Source organism: Eleutherodactylus coqui, chromosome 2 (genome assembly GCF_035609145.1).
Source record: "Eleutherodactylus coqui strain aEleCoq1 chromosome 2, aEleCoq1.hap1, whole genome shotgun sequence".
NCBI lineage: Eukaryota > Metazoa > Chordata > Amphibia > Anura > Eleutherodactylidae > Eleutherodactylus > Eleutherodactylus coqui.
This window is the reverse complement of record NC_089838.1, coordinates 317817244-317837549: the sequence shown is the minus strand read 5'-3', so window position 1 is coordinate 317837549 and position 20306 is coordinate 317817244. Positions and strand designations below refer to the sequence as shown.

General features: G+C 43.2%; 1 protein-coding gene across 1 annotated transcript in view; it reads left to right on the top strand.

Moving 5' to 3' along the window:
• Positions 1-20306, top strand: part of IL27RA (interleukin 27 receptor subunit alpha) — a 43331-nt gene that overhangs the window by 19966 nt on the left and 3059 nt on the right. The window contains exons 3-13 of the mRNA XM_066593724.1: positions 5600-5723; positions 5800-5960; positions 6214-6359; positions 8003-8159; positions 9062-9129; positions 9768-9960; positions 11043-11231; positions 12906-13007; positions 15220-15372; positions 17144-17269; positions 17363-17541. Of these exons, the coding sequence (XP_066449821.1) occupies positions 5600-5723; positions 5800-5960; positions 6214-6359; positions 8003-8159; positions 9062-9129; positions 9768-9960; positions 11043-11231; positions 12906-13007; positions 15220-15372; positions 17144-17269; positions 17363-17541 (1598 nt within the window). The remainder of the gene's footprint in view (positions 1-5599; positions 5724-5799; positions 5961-6213; positions 6360-8002; positions 8160-9061; positions 9130-9767; positions 9961-11042; positions 11232-12905; positions 13008-15219; positions 15373-17143; positions 17270-17362; positions 17542-20306) is intronic.

Genomic DNA, 20306 nt, shown 5'->3' with positions numbered 1-20306 from the left:
CCATAGGAGAGGATAGACATGTGCTTGTGAGCTCCCAGTAGGGAGGAGGCATGGCCTCTGACCCAGGAGGAAGTGAGTGCAGCTGGGCTGACGATCCTGGGAGAGCCCAGAGCCTGGAGTGTGGCTTGCAGCATGGAGATCAAGAAAGTGGTAACCAGGAAATGGTGGCTGGTGAGATTACTGAATCATGTAAAGCATTTGGATTGAGTATGAAAGTGACTAAGAAAAGTTTATTTAAACTGGAAAGACAAATTTTGAAGTTAAGAGAAGAGATTAAGATAGAGACGGATGCAAAGACAAAGCTGATGAAGTGTGAGTGCCTGGATAATTGCACACGTGAGCTCGCTATATTAAAGGAGCGACTAGACAAAGAAGCAAATGCAATACCTAAAGTAGAAAACTGGGCAATGGAGAAAAAGAGGGAGGCCAGAGTGCAAAACATGAAGAGGGAGGCCAGAGTGCAAAACATGAAGATTAAAAAAGTCATTGAGGAAAAAGGTACTGACTATAATGTTGTGTATAGTATGGTGGAGCAGGGAACCCCTCTGAGATGTGCGGGTGCAGCGCCTGGAGGGTCACTGAGTATGGGAGCTGAGCTATCAGACTCTGAAAATGCTGCTAATACTGAGGAGCAAAATGTGACAGCCAATAAGGGGTTAATTGCAAAGGACTCTGTTTGCAGTGCTGATGAAATGAATGCAAGTAGTAATCTGGTGTATGCTTCAGGTACTGACATTGTAAATGAAACACCATGCAGTGTCATGAGTGAAGAGACAACTGCATTGTCCGGAGTAGATATGGTGGAGATTAGTGAAGGTTCTCAGCCATCTGCAGAGGAGTGTATACAGCAATCTGCAGGACAGTCTCATACCACCGCAGGTGTGTCTGCAGGACAGTGTGAAACCACCGCAGGTGTGTCTGCAGATCAATCAGGAGTCAGTAAGCCTGCTGATGAGGAAAGGTCAGGCACTCATCCCTCTGCTGACCGTCCACAATTCAGCAGACTATTCTCCAATGTCACAAATTCAGCTCCCCCTCCACCACAGAGGAGAAACGCTGTCAGGATTAAGTACACGGGGCCAGAGGAGAACATTCCCTCCAGACTGTACATTGGGAAGAGTCTCCTAAAAGACTTTATGAAGTTTAAAGCCTCTGAGGTGTACGCTCTGATCCATATCCCCTCCAGCAGGATCTACGACATCAGCTTTAAGCTGCAATATGACTTGGATGCATTTTGGAGTATATATAATGACACAAGGGGACAGTCAATCTGGGAGTATCTCCAGGTGATCCAGCTGTCCAAGCCTCAGGTGGTGAGGGCCACCATATTGTTCCAGTCTGAGGTGGTGGCGCTGGCAGATCTGGAGCACTGGCTGAGTAGGCAATGTATGATCATGAACTATCCAGAAAAAATCTATGATGAGGAGGGAATCTGGAATGGTGGATACACTGTAAAGATCCAATTAGAGCGAGCCAATGGTGTGACCAGACATCTACCGCACTCCTTCTATCTAGGCTCAGAGAGAGGAATATGCTATTACCCTGGTCAGCCTCGTCTATGTCATAGGTGTGCGGGCAGACACCTCGCTTTTAACTGCTCTCGAGTCAAGTGTTCATTATGTGGAGAGTTTGGACATTCAAAAAGCGATTGTAGAGGTCCCGTCATCTGTAACCTGTGTTTAGGAGCAGGTCATACATTCCGGGAGTGTCCACATGCAGAACACAATAAAGGAGGTGATGATATCGGCATAGAGCCCATGGAGGAAGGTAAAGAGGACGTCGCCGCAAGAGCAGATACAGCCCCAGAATCCAACAGTCCTAATACTAATGTAGTGCCAAGTACCAGCGACCCTGCTTTAGAGACTGATAACTCACCTGCTGCACTACAAGTACCAGCAAAGGGAGAGATGGATGGTCCTCCCACTACAGTACAAGTACCAGCCACCGAGAATGCATCTGATGGAAAAAGAAAAGTCCTTGCTGTAAGAAGTGAAATATCCCCTGTTGTACTACAAGCACCAGCTATTAAAGATAAACCTCATGAAAGGAAGAAAATATCCAGTAAACCTGTTGCTAAATCACCTGAACAGCAGCCATGTAAGGCTGCAGAACCCTCCGACCGAGCCGCAAGGCCCAGGCGCCCCTCTGTGGATGAAGAGGGGTTCCAGGCGGTTAAAAGAAAGAACAAAACTGCAGATCCTGCTAGAAAAGTCACCGCAGCAAAGAAAACCCCGGATCAGCCGGTGCCGGCCATAACCTCCGGACAGTATGGAGTGCTGCGAGAAGAATCAGAGAAGTCGGAAAAAGAATGCATCTCTTTACATAACTCTGATGACGACCTTCAGGAAGAGGAACCTCAACCATCAGTGTCCACCAAAAGATGGGGCTCTGCAGGTGACAGCAGCGGATGGAGGAGGAAAAGCAAGAAAGACCAGTGACTTAAATGAGTTTTGAGAGTCTGCTCTATAAATGGGAACAGTGTAAAGACTAAGAACAGAAACAATGTACATAGTATAAACTGGAGGAGAATCCGGGTACCAACTTCTGTGCGGGTGTGCTGAAGTTTATTTTGTTCTGTTTTTCTGTTTTGTTGTTCTGTTTTCGTTGTTGACTCTTATGTGTTTATAGTTAGTATATTGTAATAATTTTGTTGCAAGTTTTAAATAAAAAGATCATTATAGTAGTTATATTCCTGTACATAGGGGGCAGTATTATAGTAGTTATATTCTTGTACATAGGAGCAGTATTATAGTAGTTATATTCTTGAACATAGCGAGCAGTATTATATTAGTTATATTCTTGTACATAGGGGAGCAGTATTATAATAGGTATATTCTTGTACATAGGGGGCAGTATTATAGTAGTTATATTCTTGTACATAGGGGCAGTATTATAGTAGGTATATTCTTGTACATAGGGGGCAGTATTACAGTAGTTATATCCTTGTACATAGGAGGCAGTATTATAGTAGTTATATTATTGTACATAGGGGGCAGTATTATAGTAGTTATATTCTTGTACATAGGGGGCAGTATTATAGTAGTTATATTCTTGTACATAGGAGGCAGTATTATAGTAGTTATATTCTTGTACATAGGGGACAGTATTATAGTAGTTATATTCTTGTACATAGGGGCAGTATTATAGTAGTTATATTCTTGTACATAGGGGGCAGTATTATATTAGTTATATTCTTGTACATAGGGGAGCAGTATTATAATAGGTATATTCTTGTACATAGGGGGCAGTATTATAGTAGTTATATTCTTGTACATAGGGGCAGTATTATAGTAGGTATATTCTTGTACATAGGGGGCAGTATTACAGTAGTTATATCCTTGTACATAGGAGGCAGTATTATAGTAGTTATATTATTGTACATAGGGGGCAGTATTATAGTAGTTATATTCTTGTACATAGGGGGCAGTATTATAGTAGTTATATTCTTGTACATAGGAGGCAGTATTATAGTAGTTATATTCTTGTACATAGGGGGTAGTATTATAGTAGTTATATTCTTGTACATAGGGGGCAGTATTATAGTAGTTATATTTTTGTACATAGGGGGCAGTATTATAGTAGTTATATTCTTCTACATAGGGGCAGTATTATAGTAGTTATATTCTTGTACATAGGAGGCAGTATTATAGTAGTTATATTCTTGTACATAGGGGGCAGTATTACAGTAGTTATATTCTCGAACATAGCGAGCAGTATTATATTAGTTATATTCTTGTACATAGAGAGCAGTATTATAGTAGTTATATTCTTGTACATAGGGAGCAGTATTATAGTAGGTATATCCTTGTACATAGGAGGCAGTATTATAGTAGTTATATTCTTGTACATAGGGGGCAGTATTATAGTAGTTATATTCTTGTACATAGGGGGCAGTATTATAGTAGTTATATTCTTGTACATAGCAGGCAGTATTATAGTAGTTATATTCTTGTACATAGGAGGCAGTATTATAGTAGTTATATTCTTGTACATAGGAGGCAGTATTATAGTAGTTATATTCTTGTACATAGGGGGCAGCATTACAGTGGTTATATTCTTGTACGTAGGGGGCAGCATTATAGTAGTTATATTCTTGTACATAGGGGCAGCATTATAGTAGTTATATTCTTGTACATAGGGGCAGTATTATAGTAGTTATATTCTTGTACATAGGAGGCAGTATTATAGCAGTTATATTCTTGTACATAGGGGCAGTATTATAGTAGTTATATTCTTGTACATAGGGGGCAGTATTACTATAAGTTATATTCTTGTACATAGGAGGCAGTATTATAGCAGTTATATTCTTGTACATAGAGAGCAGTATTATAGTAGTTATATTCTTGTACATAGGGGGCAGTATTACTATTAGTTATATTCTTGTACATAGGTGGCAGTATTATAGTATTTCTATTCCTGTACATAGGAGGCAGTATTATAGTAGTTATATTCCTGTACATAGGAGGCAGTATTATAGTAGTTATATTCTTGTACATAGGAGGCAGTACTATAGTAGTTATATTCTTGTACATAGAGGGCAGTATTATAGTAGTTATACTCTTGTACATAGGGGGCAGTATTAGAGTAGTTATATTCTTGTACATAGGGGGCAGTATTATAGTAGTTATATTCTTGTACATAGGAGGCAGTATTATAGTAGTTATATTTTTGTACATAGGGGGCAGTATTATCGGAGTTATATTCTTGTACATAGGGGGCAGTATTATAGGAGTTATATTCTTGTACTTAGGGGGCAGTATTATAATAGTTTATTCTTGTACATAGGAGCAGTATTATAGCAGTTATATTCTTGTACATCGGGGGCAGTATTATAGTAGTTATATTCTTGTACATAGAGGGCAGTATTATAGTAGTTATATTCTTGTACGCACGGGGCAGTATTATAGTAGTTATATTCTTGTACATATGGGGCAGTATTATAGTAGTTATATGCTTGTACATAGGGGGCAGTATTATAGTAGTTATATTCTTGTATATAGGGGGCAGTATTACTATTAGTTATATTCTTGTACATAGGTGGCAGTATTATAGTATTTCTATTCCTGTACATAGGAGGCAGTATTATAGTAGTTATATTCCTGTACATAGGAGGCAGTATTATAGTAGTTATATTCTTGTACATAGGAGGCAGTACTATAGTAGTTATATTCTTGTACATAGAGGGCAGTATTATAGTAGTTATACTCTTGTACATAGGGGGCAGTATTAGAGTAGTTATATTCTTGTACATAGGGGGCAGTATTATAGTAGTTATATTCTTGTACATAGGAGGCAGTATTATAGTAGTTATATTCCTGTACATAGGGGGCAGTATTATAGTAGTTATATTTTTGTACATAGGGGGCAGTATTATCGGAGTTATATTCTTGTACATAGGGGGCAGTATTATAGGAGTTATATTCTTGTACATAGGGGGCAGTATTATAATAGTTTATTCTTGTACATAGGAGCAATATTATAGTAGTTATATTCTTGTACATGGGGGGGCAGTATTACATTTTGCATGGAAGAGGCCTATAGAGATGATGATGTTGTTACAAAATTATTTTGTTAATGATGCATTCTATTCCCTAAACAGGACTCTTACAGCATTGCTCCATCTGCCTTGTAATGCAAGATAAGTTTGGAAACTTGAACTGTTCATGGAAAGCTGATGTCTCTTCTGAGCAATCTGTATCTCTGTTCCTGCAGGATCTCACAAAGTAAGTATGGTGAAGACATAGGAAGATGGAAAAGTGTTTTTGATATTATAATCCATTCCATCATTGCTTCCTCCAGGCAGGATGAACCTCGCTGTCTTCTTAATGGCACTCATGATATAAACTGGTGGGTAATCCCCCGAAAGGACCTGGTGCTGAACAACTGGTATAATATCACAATTACTGCAGGAGACAAGGAGGAGACGGAGAACTTCTCCTACAGCCATGATGGACACAACAGTGAGTATACAGTAATGCATACTGGTATACTGGATTGTTTATGACCGACACTTCCCAGAATACAGACACTGAACCAGCAGGGGATGTTTGGGAAATTTCAGGCTGCAGAATTGTAAATGCAGCTCTGAACTGTAATACAAGTGTGGGCCAGGAATATCATCGTTAAATTCTATATTTGACAGGTAAACTACTTTTCTGAAGCTAAATGACAAAGTAGGAATATTCACTCATTAAATTCTGTAATTTTTCACAGTCTTCATCAGACCGCCTCTGCTTAATTCTTCCATTCTGGGAACGGAATCATTAGAGATTAGCTGGACACACCCAGACGACGAGAACTGGGTCCATACACCGGTGAAGTTGCGGTATCGCATACTGGGAGTGGACAGTTGGACTGAGGTCAGTAGTAATATGGGGCATTATGTGGCTACACTGGAGACCGGTTATATAGCATTATGGACATTGGCTTGGTCAGGGATATTGTACCGCACATAATGGTGCTATTCGTTGCAGTATATAAACAGTATACAGTATTCATATTAACTAAGATTGCCATCACAACTGATATGTGATCAGTGGATATTCCTAGGTTCTGGGTAAGATCATATTAAGGACCTTCAAAAATAAGACTTCTTGTGATTTCTTGCTATTACGTTAGTAACATAGCCCTGATGCCTGATGAGGCTTAATGACCCCAGTACTATATATGGTAGGTGATGCTTGGGAGACCCTAGCACAGACTTTGCATTAAAGTGTAGAAGGTTCAAGCTACACCTCTGCTTCCTGAGGTCTATTCACATTAAAATACGAAGCACCGATAAAAGAGATCGGCTCGCATCTACATGGCCTTCACGTGTGCCAATTCAGACTGCTAGGTGAGGAACAATCATTCATGTGTCCACCATAGAACTTCATCATTGTTGGAGGCAGAACCCCCTTGCATACAGAAAGTGGGCCGTAAACAGTGATGATGCTTTTGTACTACATAAGTGTCTACCCGTTTGTTGGGTGATCAGCAGCACCTTCACAAGGCCCCACCATTGGGCAAAAGAATATTCCTAGAAGCGTTCTTGCCTGATCATTCACCTGTGTAAATGGGCCTTTCCTCTACCACAGTAGACCATCAAAAAATTTATCACTAACCCCTCCACTACCCTGGACCACAAGGGAAGTGGGTATTAAACCAACCACTATCCTACACCATCAGGGAAGCATGCATTAACCACTCCACTACCCTGGACCTCTAGGGAAGCATGCATTAACCACTCCACTACCCTGGACCTCCAGGGAAGCATGCATTAACCGTTTCACTACCCAGGACCCTCAGGGAAGCATGCATTAACTGCTGCACTATCCTGGACCTTCAGGAAAGCTGACATTAGTTCAATAACTGACAATAACCTTGTTCTACCTTGGACCATGGTCATTAACCACTCCATTACACTGGACCACCAGGGAAGCTGGGATTAAGCTCTTCACTACCCAGGAGGACTAGGGAAGCATGCTTTTACTATTCCACTACCCTGCACCACCAGGGAAGCTGGAATTAAACCCTTCCCAACCCTGGAGTACCAGAGAAACGGACATTAATCACCTCACTACCCTGGACCACCAGGGAAACTGTCATAAACTTTTTACGACCGTGGACTAAAAGGGAAGTATGCATTAACTATTGCATGACCCTCGACCACCAGGGTAGCTGGCATTAAACTATCCAATACTCTGGACTGCCAGGGAAGCAGGCATTAACCCACTGTCACCCTCAACCATGAAGAAAGCAGTCATTAACCCACCCACTAATGTAGACCACCAGGGAAATCTGAAACTCGTCTGAATTTGTTTTTTGCCCTTTAAACTTGACTGCATCTTAGAGTCAGAAAAAGTAAGTAATGGTGACACCTTGGACAAGGCTGATAGCCGGTCCCATCTGTAGTTTGTCACATGTCATATCTACGGTTTCAGTGCCTCCATTACATGACATCCGTGATGGCAGAACAGTAGAATATTGAATCCATCTTACTGTTTTGATCCGGAAATTACAGGTAAATGACAGTGACCTGGAGATAAATACTTACGTGCTGGACGACCCGGAGCCGTACACCAAGTATGAATTCCAGATCCGATATATACCAGATGGGAAGAATACGAAGAGAGGAAGCCTATGGAGCGAGACTCATGCCTTAATGAGTTATGAAATGGGTAAGATGGGTGTAATGGTCTTTCTTCAAAACCTTCTGACCGTCCTGCGCCGTCGCCTCATTTTGCTGCCTACCGCCCTTCATGCATCACTATTTCGCATATCTCATGTCGTTCCCTCCAGCTCCTTGGCTATGGCAGGCATTAGATTGTTGGCCGATCAGCCTCAGTTCACCCATTTATCTTTGATATATCATTTCCAAAGGGGTTTGGGATAAGCATCTGCCTAATATACTCAGTGCTGCTTATTTCATAGGAAACAGTAGGATAAGATACTTTAAAAACTAGTCCGGCCTTTATGTCCGCACACTGGCAGAAGTTGGGGGTTTCTCTGGAAGCCACCATAGATATTAGATTGGATCCCATCACAAAAGGGGTTTTCCGGGCAAAAACTATTGATGACCTATCCTCAGGATAATTCTTCAATAAGTAGATCACCAGGGATCCGTCAGTCAGCTGATTACCCAGCCCGTGGTCAGTGCGGCGGGGTCAGACATCGTCATCGGGAGCAGAAGTGCCATAGCTGGCTTTGCTCCCATTGAAATCAATGGGAGATGAAGCCTCCTATTATACTCCTGCATCTGACCCCGGTGTCAGAGGCGGAAGTGTAATAGGAGGCTTCAGCTAACATTGATTTAATGGGGATGAAGCCAGCTATGGTCCGTCCGCTCTCGTTCTCGAGACGACATCCGGCCCCCTCCACTGACAGTGGGCCGGGTGATCAACTGATCGCTGGGGATCCTGAGAGCGGCTTCCCGGTGGTTAGCTATTGATGACCTATACTGAGGAAAACCCCTTTAACAGGAATCTGAGGACCACTTCAAACTTCATAAGTCATCTCTGCTCCAGTCTATAAGCTAAACCTCCTCACATCTTTCACTTCTTCTCTTCTTCCCTTCTCTTAGCTCCTAATGGAAGCCCAGATGTCTGGAGACGTTCACAGAATGGATCTGCCCTTCTAGTAATGTGGAAGGTAAAACTATTTAAAATGCTGCCGGTTGTCCTTGTAAACAGCCGTCAGTTTAGCCCCACCCCTTTGTCAGACATGTGACCTAACAGCTGTAACTATACCATCAGAGCTCCCACAATGCCCTGCTCCGTATGTACAAGAAATCAGAAGAGTTCTGCATCTAGCTTTAGATATGAAAGAAGAAGAAAATTAGAAGAGGAAAGGATTTAGAGTTTCTCTAAGAAATATGGATTTTATCGGAGAAATGACATTTTGTTTGTTAACAAGCTCCACCCATAGAGGTTGTGTTACATTACATCCTGCCCTCCAGTCACATCCAGAGCTGCATTCAGATTTTTTCCAGCCGTGTGCTGTCAGACACATCTCCAATATCATAGGTCTGACACTGCCTTGCAGGAATGCTGCCTTCCAGTAGGTGGCGCTGCAGAGGCATTGTTCCATCCTCTATTTGCATAAATTTCCCAGAAGAGCATGCATGGCCTTATAAGTCTAGGTGCTCTCCCTAAGGAGAAACCATCCCCTTCCTGACAGGTTCTGTAAGGTGCTGCATTCTGCTGCGCTGCATTGTGGAAGAAGTATTAGTCTATCAGCGAAGGTCACACTGGCTCTAGATACTAAGGCTCCTCTGTCTGTTGCTGCAGCCGCTGGACCATCGCTTTGCTAGGGGCATCATCCTCCATTATCTGGTGACGTATGTTGATGGGGTTGAGAAGACGATCCCGGAGGTTCCTTGTTGTAGCATGACAGTCCCTGCCGAGTCCACACAAGTGTGCGTCAGTGCCAGGACTTCCAAAGGCCTCGGACCCCCTGCATGTGTGACCCCACTTTGTACAGGTAACGTAATATCGTCTTCCTTCCCGCTTCACCTGCCCTGTAATGCCTCCTGTCGCTGTGAATCCTCTCGTGAAGCCTCCTTTCGATGGGCATCGTCCTATAATGCCTCCTGTTGCTGGGCATTGTCCTGTAATGCCTCCTGTCACTGTGAAGCCTCCTGTCGCTAGGCATCGTCCTGTAATGCCTCCTGTCACTGTGAAGCCTCCTGTCGCTGGGCATCGTCCTGTAATGCCTCCTGTCGCTGGGCATCGTCCTATAATGCCTCCTGTCGCTGGGCATCATCTTGTAATGCCTCCTGTCACTGGGCATCGTCCTATAATGCCTCCTGTCGCTGGGCATCGTCCTGTAATGCCTCCTGTCACTGTGAATCTAATCGTCCTGTCGCTGGGCATCGTCCTGTAATGCCTCCTGTCGCTGGGCATCGTCCTGTAATGACTCCTGTCACTGGGCATCGTCCTGTAATGACTCCTATCACTGGGCAATGTCCTGTAATGCCTCCTGTCGCTGTGAATCTTCCTGTCGCTGGGCATCGTCCTGTAATGACTCCTATCACTGGGCAATGTCCTGTAATGCCTCCTGTCGCTGTGAATCTTCCTGTCGCTGGGCATCGTCCTGTAATGCCTCCTGTCACTGTGAATCCAATCCTCCTGTCGCTGGGCATCATCCTGTAATGCCTCCTGTCGCTGTGAAGCCTCCTGTCGCTGGGCATTGTCCTGTAATGACTCCTGTCACTGGGCATCGTCCTGTAATGCCTCCTGTTGCTGTGAATCCTCCTGTCGCTGGGCATCGTTCTGTAATGCCTCCTGTCGCTGTGAATCCTCCTGTCGCTGGGCATCGTCCTGTAATGCCTCCTGTTGCTGGGCATGGTCCTGTAATGACTCCTATCACTGGGCATCGTCCTGTAATGACTCCTATCACTGGGCATCGTCCTGTAATGACTCCTGTCACTGGGCATCGTCCTGTAATGCCTCCTGTTGCTGTGAATCCCCCTGTCGCTGGGCATCCTGTCATGCCTCCTGTCGCTGGGCATCGTTCTGTAATAAGTCCTGCTTTGCTCATTGATGTCACTCTTTTTCTTACAGAGGTGCTAAACACAAGTGCTTTTGACTGCACAATCTGGGGAGACTCAGATGGAAGAATGAATGTTTTGTGTAAAGTACAGATGAAGTCTGACGGCGCCCCGAGCTTCCTGGTGGAGTGGAGAAACGACAGGAACATGGAGGTTAACTGGGCCAGAAGCCCGACAGTCAGTGAGACCTTAATGCTCCCAGGTGAGGGTCTCGCCCATAGCCTGCCTTCGTTGCATGCATCCTTTGTGTTCACACAGGGCGTCAGTCACCAGCTTGGCACTAGGTGGATTTAGGCTGAGGGCAACTGCCCCCTCAAGGCCGCACCGCTAAATGATGTTTTTTTTTCTCCATGCAGCAGCATCTTCTACATAAATCCTCCCGGCTCTGTCTCCTCACTCTCATGTTCTGAAGTGTCACCACTGTCAGCCCATCAGCGCTTACCGCAACACTGTTACTGTACTGAGCTTGGTTCTGGTGCTGTATTTATGTACAGAGCTTGGTTCTGGTGCTGTATTTATGTACTGTGGCATTATTTGGTCACAGTAGTATTTGGGCATAGTGTAGTGGTATTTGTACACTGTATAGTGGCATTATTTGGGCATAGTGTAGTATTTGGGTGTAGTGTAATCGTATTTGTACACTGTATAGTGGCATTATTTGGGCACTGTGTAGTATTATTTGGGCATAGTTTAGTGGTATTTGTACACTGTTTAGTGGCATTATTTGGGCATAGTGTGGTAGTATTTGTACACTGTGTTATGGTCTTTGGGCATTGTATAGTGGTTTTATATGGGCACTGTGTAGTATTATTTAGGCATAGTGCAGTGGTATTATTTTGGTATAGTGTAGTGGTATTTGTACACTGTATAGTGGTTATTATTTGGGCACTGTGTTGTGATATTTGGGTACTGTGTTGTGGTATTATTTGGGCATTGTATAGTGGCATGATTTGGGCACTGTGTAGTATTTGTGCGTAGTGTAGTAGTATTTGTACACTGTATAGTGGCATTATTTGTGTGTAGTGTAGTGGTATTTGGCACTACGTTGTGGTATTATTTAAGCCCTTTGTAGTGGTATTTCTACACTGTATAGTGGTTGTTATTTCAGCTCTGTGTAGTATTATTTGGGCATTGTGTACTGGTATTATTTGGGCATAGTGTATTGGTATTTGTATACTGTATAGTGGCATTATTTGGGCACTGTGTAGTATTATTTGGGCATAGTGTAGTGGTATTTGTACACTGTATAGTGGTTATTATTTGGGCACTGTGTTGTGGTATTATTTGGGCATTGTATTGTGGTATTAAGGCACTGGATGGAGCAGAACACTGCATGTTTTTTTTTTCTTTTTTACCTACTGGGTTGGACAAAAATATGGAAACACTGTGCAAAATACATGCCTTAAGTTACATGGGATTATTAATCATATTTCAATAAGACACGTAGTGACGGATTTTAAGTGACATAGATGCTGCTGGGCAGAAGTGAACATCTAACTGAGCAACAAGGATTCAAGGTCAGGGGTTTGAGCCACTGGGCTGCTGTTACCAGCTGGTTCCCAAAACCACCCAGAGCAGGGCAGGAGGTGAAGTAAACACAAATTTGGCGGGAAAACTCTCAGCCAAGCAGTTCAGTGCTAATGATTAAAATCTCATGCATTTCATACGGTGTTCAATATTTTTGTCCACCCTCTGTATATTGATAGGTTTGTGCTTCTGCTAATAATATGGGATTAGAGTTTATTACATACATATTATTATTATACTTTCATTTTTTAACTGTTGCCTGTTTTTTCTGACCTAATAACATTTTGCTATTCAGTATACTTAAAAGTCATGAAGCTGTTCATCAGGACTTCATAATCTCTCCCTGCAGATGAATTCACTCCAGTGGTCCCCTATTACATCTCTGTGTATGTCCTCTACAACAGTAGCTGCATCAGGACCTTCTCTACTGAGGCCTATAGCCGAGAAGAAGGTAAGCAAGTAGTATATGCAGAGATATAGTATATATGCCAGGACAGGCTCAGTGAATGGGTCACAAAAGTCAGATTTGGCTGCTGCTGTGGTATTATGGCAGTTCTGCATCCTCTAGTGAAACTCTCAGTCATAAAGTTTGTCCTACAGTCACCCATTACCACCCCTGTAGGAATAAGCAGCGGTGGTAATGGGTGACTGTAGGACTGAGCAGGGGTGGTAATGGGTGACTGTAGGACTGAGCAGGGGTTGTAATGGGTGACTGTTGGACTAAGCAGGGGTGGTAATGGGTGACTGTTGGATTAAGCAGCGGTGGTAATGGGTGGCTATTAGACTAAGCAGCGGTGGTAATGGGTGACTGTAGGACTAAGCAGGGGTGGTAATGGGTGACTGTTGGACTAAGCAGGGGTGATAATGGGTGACTGTTGGACTAAGCAGGGGTGATAATGGGTGACTGTTGGACTAAGCAGGGGTGGTAATGGGTGACTGTTGGACTAAGCAGGGGTGGTAATGGGTGACTGTTGGACTAAGCAGGGGTAGTAATGGGTGACTTTTGAACTAAGCAGGAGTGGTAATGGGTGACTGTTGGACTAAGCAGGGGTGGTAATGGGTGACTGTTGGAGTAAGCAGCGGTGGTACAGTGCTAAATAAACATTGCCACATGTTGCTCAACCAACAGTTCTTTATTGAGAACAACTTCTACAGCCGTACAGCGGTATTGCTTGGCTGATTAATGGCCGGGTTTCCTGGGTTTTGTGTTTATTCAGCGCTGGTTTGGGCTATATCACACAGTACGCAGTCCCTCATTAGACTCGATTCCGTGGGGGCGCTGCACTCCTGGTGGACATGGTCAGAAATCTTCGAGGGAAGCTCCACAATATTGGATTTAATATCCTCTCGCCCAACTACCCTCTGCTTTGCTGAGCACACTCCACAGCAGCACTCGGATTTGGCTGAGGGCTCGGCGTGAGCGCCTCCTAGTTGAGGTGTTGCACTGCCAAGGTGAACAAGTGCCTGATACGAATGCGCCAGGTACTTCCACCTCTCGGTTCAATGCAAATAACATAATTGATTACATAAATGTTTCATTACCAAGTGTTAGAATCCAACCCAGGGAGGTGGATGAGCCACAACCACCAACATCCATAGACAGTTGACACGGGTGTCAGTGATATTTGTATGGTTACTGTTGTACAATGGTGTAATGAGATTTATAATAAGCAGTGTTCACATTCATCCAATGTTTCGATATCTAATGTGGAAATGTTGTTGTTTGGTCACTTTTACCTGGGCTGGTATTTTCTGGCGGCAGATGTATCAGCCATAGCCTTACCCTCAGTGCGCTGCCTGCAAAGGAACGGTATAAAGGTATGAAGGTACCAAACCACCCAGCGCCAGCATGGCAAGCTGGGCCTGCAGGCTTAGGAGCCCGGTTGCAGTACAATACAGCACATTCTCCTTTTGCATAGGAATATATGGTCCAACTTATGGCAAACTGGCATAAGTGGAGATTGTTTTATGTACCAGTGCATATGCCAAGGGAATCTGCTGGGGTATGCCCTGATTGTGAAGCTCAGAACAGAGCAAAAAGCAAATAGAGATGCGCCATCTTTGGACCCCTTCAGTTCACTCCTGAGCCTTCATCCACTGTTGCTCAGGCTCCTCCAAACATTGGGCTCTGCAGCAACTTCACTCCAGGGCTAAAACTTGGGCTCTGCTCCCTGCTGTATTATGTCACCAAAACCCATTCTCAGATCTTGAAGAAAAAGTCATGCTCAATTAGCCACTAATTCAATGTTGTTTCCACCTAAACATAGTTTAGAAAGTGAAATAAGGAAATGAATGCATGTAATTCCCATAGTTGTGACTAAATCCCCAACATGCAGGTACAGAACAAAGTTGTTTTTTTGCTGTTTTCAATGCAATTTGCATAATAAGAGAGCAAAAATACATATAAAAGACAAGCTAATACTTGCAACATACTGCAGGTGGCGCTGTTGTAACATATATATATATATATATATATATATATATATATATATATATATGCACTATGTGTAATGAACAACAGGTGGCAGTATAGTATAGTCTCTACATTTTGATATCAATGCAAGTTCAGTCTCGGGACATTGAGAGATCTCAGTACATGACTGAAAGGTTTCCGCTAAGGGATCATGTATGATATAATCTTTCTTCTCTATTCTCGCTGACAGTTCCTTCCGCTGCACCAAATTTTACCAGTTACATTCTTTCTGTGGGAAATGTCCTCATCTCATGGGAGGAGATACCAAGACAGCACAGGAGAGGAATCATTACACATCATACAATTTACGTAAAAAGCACTGATCGCTGTGACCATTACAGAGGTAATCATCATCACCATCATCATCATCATCCTCATCGTCATCATAACTGTTTCTTCTCATATTATATAGATAGTATTAACACCACAAAGTGTGCATCAGTGTTTCCTCTACCCTTTATAAAGGCAACTAATATTGGCACCAAATGGGCACCCATTACTGTACCTTTCATACTGTGTACAAAAGCTACTAAAATTAGCACCATGTGGCCATCTTTTATTGTACCTTTTCACCACATGCAACTATAACCAGGATTGGCATTCCATAATTACCAATCACTGTGCCTATTCATTCTGTATAGAAGTATCCAATATTGGCACCACATTGGCATCCATTATATATCTTCTTCCATGTTCATACAGTCAGTATTCTATGTAGGTACTCACTGCTGTTCATTCTCACATTATATATACACATTAGTAACGCCACACAAGTATCCATTACTTATTTTTCTAATTCTGTATAAAGATAGTATTGGCACCATGTGGGCACCCATCACTGCACCTTCTTACTTTCTATACCCAGTCAGTATAGGCACTCATCTGTTTTTCATCCCAAACTATACAGACAGTATTAACTCCAGGCAGTAGCCATTTATGTGTTTTCTCACTCTGAATAAAGGTAGTCCATATTGGCCTCCATCACTGCACCTTCTCACTCTGTATATGCACAGTCAGTATTAGTGCTATATAGGCACCCATCAGTGTTTCTTCTCATGCTATGAAGGCTCAGTCAGTATTAGAGACACTCAAGTAGCTCTCGCTGTTTCTTCACGAATCCTCTAATACACCCAGTAAGGCTAGGGTCACATGGGTCTTATTCTCGGCGGAAATCTTGCGGTTTTGACGCATGCTTTTCTGTTGCGGCTGGCTCTCCAATAGAGCAGAGCATGGCCGCAGCAGAAAAAAAAAGAATGGATATGCTGTGTCCCGGGAATCTGTGCGGCAGCGACGACTTCTGCTGGCTTTGCTACGTTGGATTCACCGCCCAGTGTGGACGAGATTTTGGACAAATCTCATCCACATCGCTGGCGACTCACGGGATTAGCGGCCTCAAGCAGAATCGCACAGAAATTCCCCGTGTGAACCCAGCCTAAGTATTGGAATCGCACGGGTACCTATTACTGTTTTTTAGAGATGAGCGAGCATACTTGCTAAGGACAATTACTCGATCGAGCATTGTCCTTAGCAAGTATTTCCCCGCTCGGAAGAAAAGGAACGGCTGCCAGCGCAGGTGAGAGGTGAGTTGCGGCAGTGAGCTGGGAAGGGGGGGGGGAGAGAGATCTCCCCTCCGTTCCTCCACGCTCTCCCCCGCCGGCAGCCAAATCTTTTCTTCCGAGCAGGCTAAGGGCAATGCTCGATCGAGTAATTGCCCTTAGCGAGTATGCTCGCTCATCTCTACTGTTCTTTATATTAAGTATTATCACCATCCATAGCCATAATCTCCAACCAACACTACTACATGGGTACTTCTCACTTTTATTTTACATCACTTATACCAAATTATAATAACAAAAGATATTAAGAGATATGGTTGGCGTCATGTAGGTGCCCATTATTGTTCCCTTTCATATACAGAGGCCATCAGCATTAACACCTCACAGGTTCCCTTCATGTTTCTAATCTCTATTGCATAAATAACACCGTAGGTGGTTACCATCACTGCTACTTCTAACTCTTACCAACTCGTTTATAACACAACCCTCTTTATTATATATTTGCACTGATCTTGTCACTTTATGACTGCATGTAATACTATGAATGGTTTGTCTTAGTATCTAATGGGAGTGGGAACAAGACCCTTTCAGGACTGCTGTCTGGCACTTTATACACCATCTGGATGACGGCATCTACTAAAGCAGGAGAAGGAGAACGAAGTCCCCACAAGACTTTCCAAACAGGTTGATACACAAAAAGTTCTCTGCTGATTCAGTATCTGTTATTTGACATTGCGTCCTCACACCTGAGCATGTCCTTTACATTTCCAAAACCAGGAGATCGTCACCGTGTGTGGCTCATAGTAGCCGTGGTCGGCCACATACTCTTTGTCGGTGGAGCAGTTCTGTGTTTCTGTGACTGTAAAATTCAAGTTTGGCCAAAAATCCCCAAACCTGAAGACAAATTTAAGAAACTCTTTAAGGCCTCCAGTGGCAACACGTGGCAACCCCAGCAGGTAGAGTAACATCTATGACATAAAATGTGTAATCTTCATCTCAAATTTTGTGCTCTTAGCATTATTCTTACCATCAAAAATAATGTAAACTCAACAAATAGCTTAAAAACCCCATTTTAGGTCAATTAGTTTGGAACGGTTTGAAGATGGATCCATCTTACGTGTCACGGTTGCATTATGGATGGGAGTCCTGAAGCTAGTTTGAACAGGGCCTAAATATAACATTATAGAGGTCAGAGCTCCATTTTTCTGACAGAGTTCAATATCCTATTCTGGTATAGTTAAATGATGAAACCTGTCTTCCTGCAGCCACCACTAGAGGGAGCTTTGGTGCTTATTGTAAATAGTATAGAAGCGTTCCTAAAACCCACTGTGTCCCATAGCAAGTTATGGCTTTGGCTCCTCTCCACCCAAAATATATATATAAGAAAATATTTATGCTCTAGTATAACTCTAAATAATGCAGTCACCATATAAAAGTGAGAGAGCAGCTATACACAGCGATCAGGATTACAGTCCAGTTACCTCCAGTGATCACAGGTGACGTCTTCTCTGGCTAGTGATATCCAACTTGTTTTTCTTCTCTATTTGGTCCAAGACCACCATGAACACTTCTTACAGTCATGACTCCTCTCTGCCCACCCTACTCTGTAGCAGGATGGGGAGAGTGCAAAACTCATAGTAATAATGGGGTCACAGAAGGGGTACTATGTCTGTGTTATTTTCTATCTGGGGGAGCTCTTATTTTAAGAACCCCCAGTGTTTCTGCAGCTCTCCTTTTGATGTCAAGAGGATTGGAGTGACCCATGTGAAGACCCTGTGGAAATAATGCGGCTTTTCATTGCCACCCCTATACTGCATCTCGAGAAATGCACACCGTTGGTACCAGATCCCTGAGGCGCTCTCTATATACTATTTGTCTTGCATTATGTCATAATGTTCCTTTCATCGCCCCATTAAGTATTAATGTCCTCTCTGTGTCCCTATTAAGTCATACTGCCTTTGTGGCTCCATTAAATCATAGTGAACCCATTGTGGCCCCATTGATTAACAGTGCCCCATTCTATTGCCACATTGAGTAATAGTGACCTGTTCCTATCCCACCCGATGAACCATTTGCTGGACCCCCACTCTTGAACTTCCAGCCACCGGTTGAACACTATTGAGTAGAACATAATGGAGCTGTAGTGTATTGTGGGAGGGAGTAGTTATGCTGTGCAGAGAGCACACAGTGCCCATCTCCCTAGTTTTCTACTCCATAGAATTTGGGATGGGGCCAGTTTACAATCAGTGGAGCGTGCCACTAATTGCCAGCACGCGAACCCAGGATCTCCTGCTCTCTGCTTGGCAGCTTTCTCCACTGAGCTATCCAGCCCTTGGACAGTTCCCTTACTGAAACTTAGCCTTATTCTTGTACCCCTGATTTTGGCTCCACTCTACTTGTTAATTGGACTTCCTATAAAAGCCTGGAACTTCCTCCAGTACCTTGCGTGATTATTGTGCTCCAAGCCTTAATCAAGCTCTACTTCTGCCTGCTCCTCTGCTATTGAACTGATTCCTCCCGTTGCTGACTCTTGGCTCTTCCCTGACTACTCTCCAGTTCTGCGGCTACTACACCAGAGGCTCCACCCTAGTGCCTGAAATCGCTACACTAATTTTATACTGTTTATACAACTGAACTTCAGAATAAAAACATATACTGGAAGCTCCCTCTAGTGGTGGCTGCAGGCAGTCAGAATTGTATCATGAATGTCTATGGGGAAGGGGGGATTTATTAAGACTAGTGTTTGGTTTGATACACCATTGTTAATCAAAAGCTTTGCTAGAGTAAGGTGTGCCAAATTTTAGCCATCTGTGTACCACAAAATTCAATTTCTGTCTATAATCTGGAGTAGATTTGTGACAATTTCTGATGTACATTATAGTCAATATGCCGGGTTGTAAGAGACCCCAACCCTTTTGCTAAGCAATTGCCAATTTTTAAAATGAAGTGCGGAGAAAAAAGTTTTTGCATTTTTGAACAAATGCGTCATGCAACTTTGCAACGTTTTTTTTTAGCCGGAACACTGCCCCAAAGGCAATAATAAACTCCTCCGTTGTCTATGCAGTGGATTTGACCCTATGTATCAGTAAAGCAAAGCTCCGACTGGCATAAAGATACAGTATATTAGCAAATAATGGTGGATGTAAAGACGACTTCACAAGTGATGACTTCACAAGTGATAACACTTCACGCCTAGGGCTCCCATAGGGTGCATTTGTGGAGAGAGAATAGTATTGGCCATTTGTATAAAAATAATGCTTGCCTTCACTGTTGGCACTCGGAGTTCAATGACCATTCAGTGGTTGGTTCTGCCTATGTGACAATACATACTGCAACAGGCTGGACAGCCCTGCTGTTATATACAGACTAGAATAGTGCCCCTCCTACACTTCACTGGAACAGCTATGTAGAGTACTGATATATAGACTAGAATAGCGCCCCCTCCTACACTTCACTGGAACAGCTATGTAGAGTACTGATATATAGACTAGAATAGCGCCCCCTCCTACACTTCACTGGAACAGCTATGTAGAGTACTGATATATAGACTAGAATAGCGCCCCCTCCTACACTTCACTGGAACAGCTATGTAGAGTACTGATATATAGACTAGAATAGCGCCCCCTCCTACACTTCACTGGAACAGCTATGTAGAGTACTGATATATAGACTAGAATAGCGCCCCCTCCTACACTTCACTGGAACAGCTAGGTAGAGTACT